This window comes from Buceros rhinoceros, unplaced genomic scaffold (assembly GCF_000710305.1).
Source record: "Buceros rhinoceros silvestris isolate BGI_N320 unplaced genomic scaffold, ASM71030v1 scaffold32253, whole genome shotgun sequence".
In the NCBI taxonomy this organism is placed as follows: Eukaryota; Metazoa; Chordata; class Aves; order Bucerotiformes; family Bucerotidae; genus Buceros; species Buceros rhinoceros.
Window position 1 is genome coordinate 619 of NW_010402413.1, and position 770 is coordinate 1,388.

General features: G+C 66.0%; 1 protein-coding gene across 1 annotated transcript in view; it reads right to left on the bottom strand.

Annotated features, from left to right (window-relative positions):
* Window positions 1-12: 12 nt before the first annotated feature.
* Window positions 13-770, bottom strand: part of ATP8B2 (ATPase, aminophospholipid transporter, class I, type 8B, member 2) — a gene marked incomplete at both ends in the record, with an annotated part of 8,435 nt that continues 7,677 nt past the window's right edge. Inside the window, 3 exon segments of the mRNA XM_010132636.1 lie at window positions 13-247; window positions 338-468; window positions 557-770. The exon segment at window positions 557-770 is cut by the window's right edge and continues 6 nt beyond it. Coding sequence (XP_010130938.1) covers window positions 13-247; window positions 338-468; window positions 557-770 — 580 coding nt within the window.

A 770-nucleotide genomic window follows, 5' to 3' on the forward strand; every position in this document is an offset into this window, starting at 1 on the left:
CAGCGGCGCTGCCCTCGCTGCCCTTCTTCTTGCGCAGGGTCTCAATCCAGCCGGTGCTGGGGCGGGTGGTGAAGCTGGAGAGCGCCAGGGAGCTGAGCCGCATGTTCTTGCCCGACATGATGAGCTCCCCAAAACCCTCTTGGTGCGAGAAGGCGTAGCCAGAGCGGCGCGAGCCCCCGCGCCCCACGCGCCGCATGCACCGGTGCTGGGTCTTCTGCTTCTTCCGCACCAGCTGAGTGTAGCGCACCTGAGGACAGGGGACAGGCTCAGTGACCCGCAGAACTGCTGGCCCCGGGGGACAGGGCCCCCGGCTGAGCCCACGGCCACGCGCCCTCACCGTGTCTGAGAGTTCGGGTTTCAGGTCCAGCTTGAGGAAGCGAAAGGCCACAACAGGCATGATGCAGACCACGGTGGTGAGGGCGATGGTCAGCCAGACCGCAGGCTGGGCCAGCGTGTTCTGCGCGCTACCTGCGGGGAGGAAGCGCGAGGCCAGCCAGGGTTCAGCTGGGGCAGCACCCTGCTGGGGTAGGGGCCAGCGCTCAGGCCCGGGACTCACCCACAAAGCGGAACTGGTTGGGAAACATCTGGAAGAGACCGTCGCTGTGCATGGCAAAGAGGATGGCAAAGTAGACAGCCAGGCTGCCCCAGATGAAGAAGTGGTTGATGGCCGTCCAGAAGCCCGTGTCCAGCCCAATCTGGTGGAGAGGGGGAAGAGGCAGGGCTCAGGGATAGCTGCAGTGCCCCAAGCACGGCCACAGGGCAGGACGGGT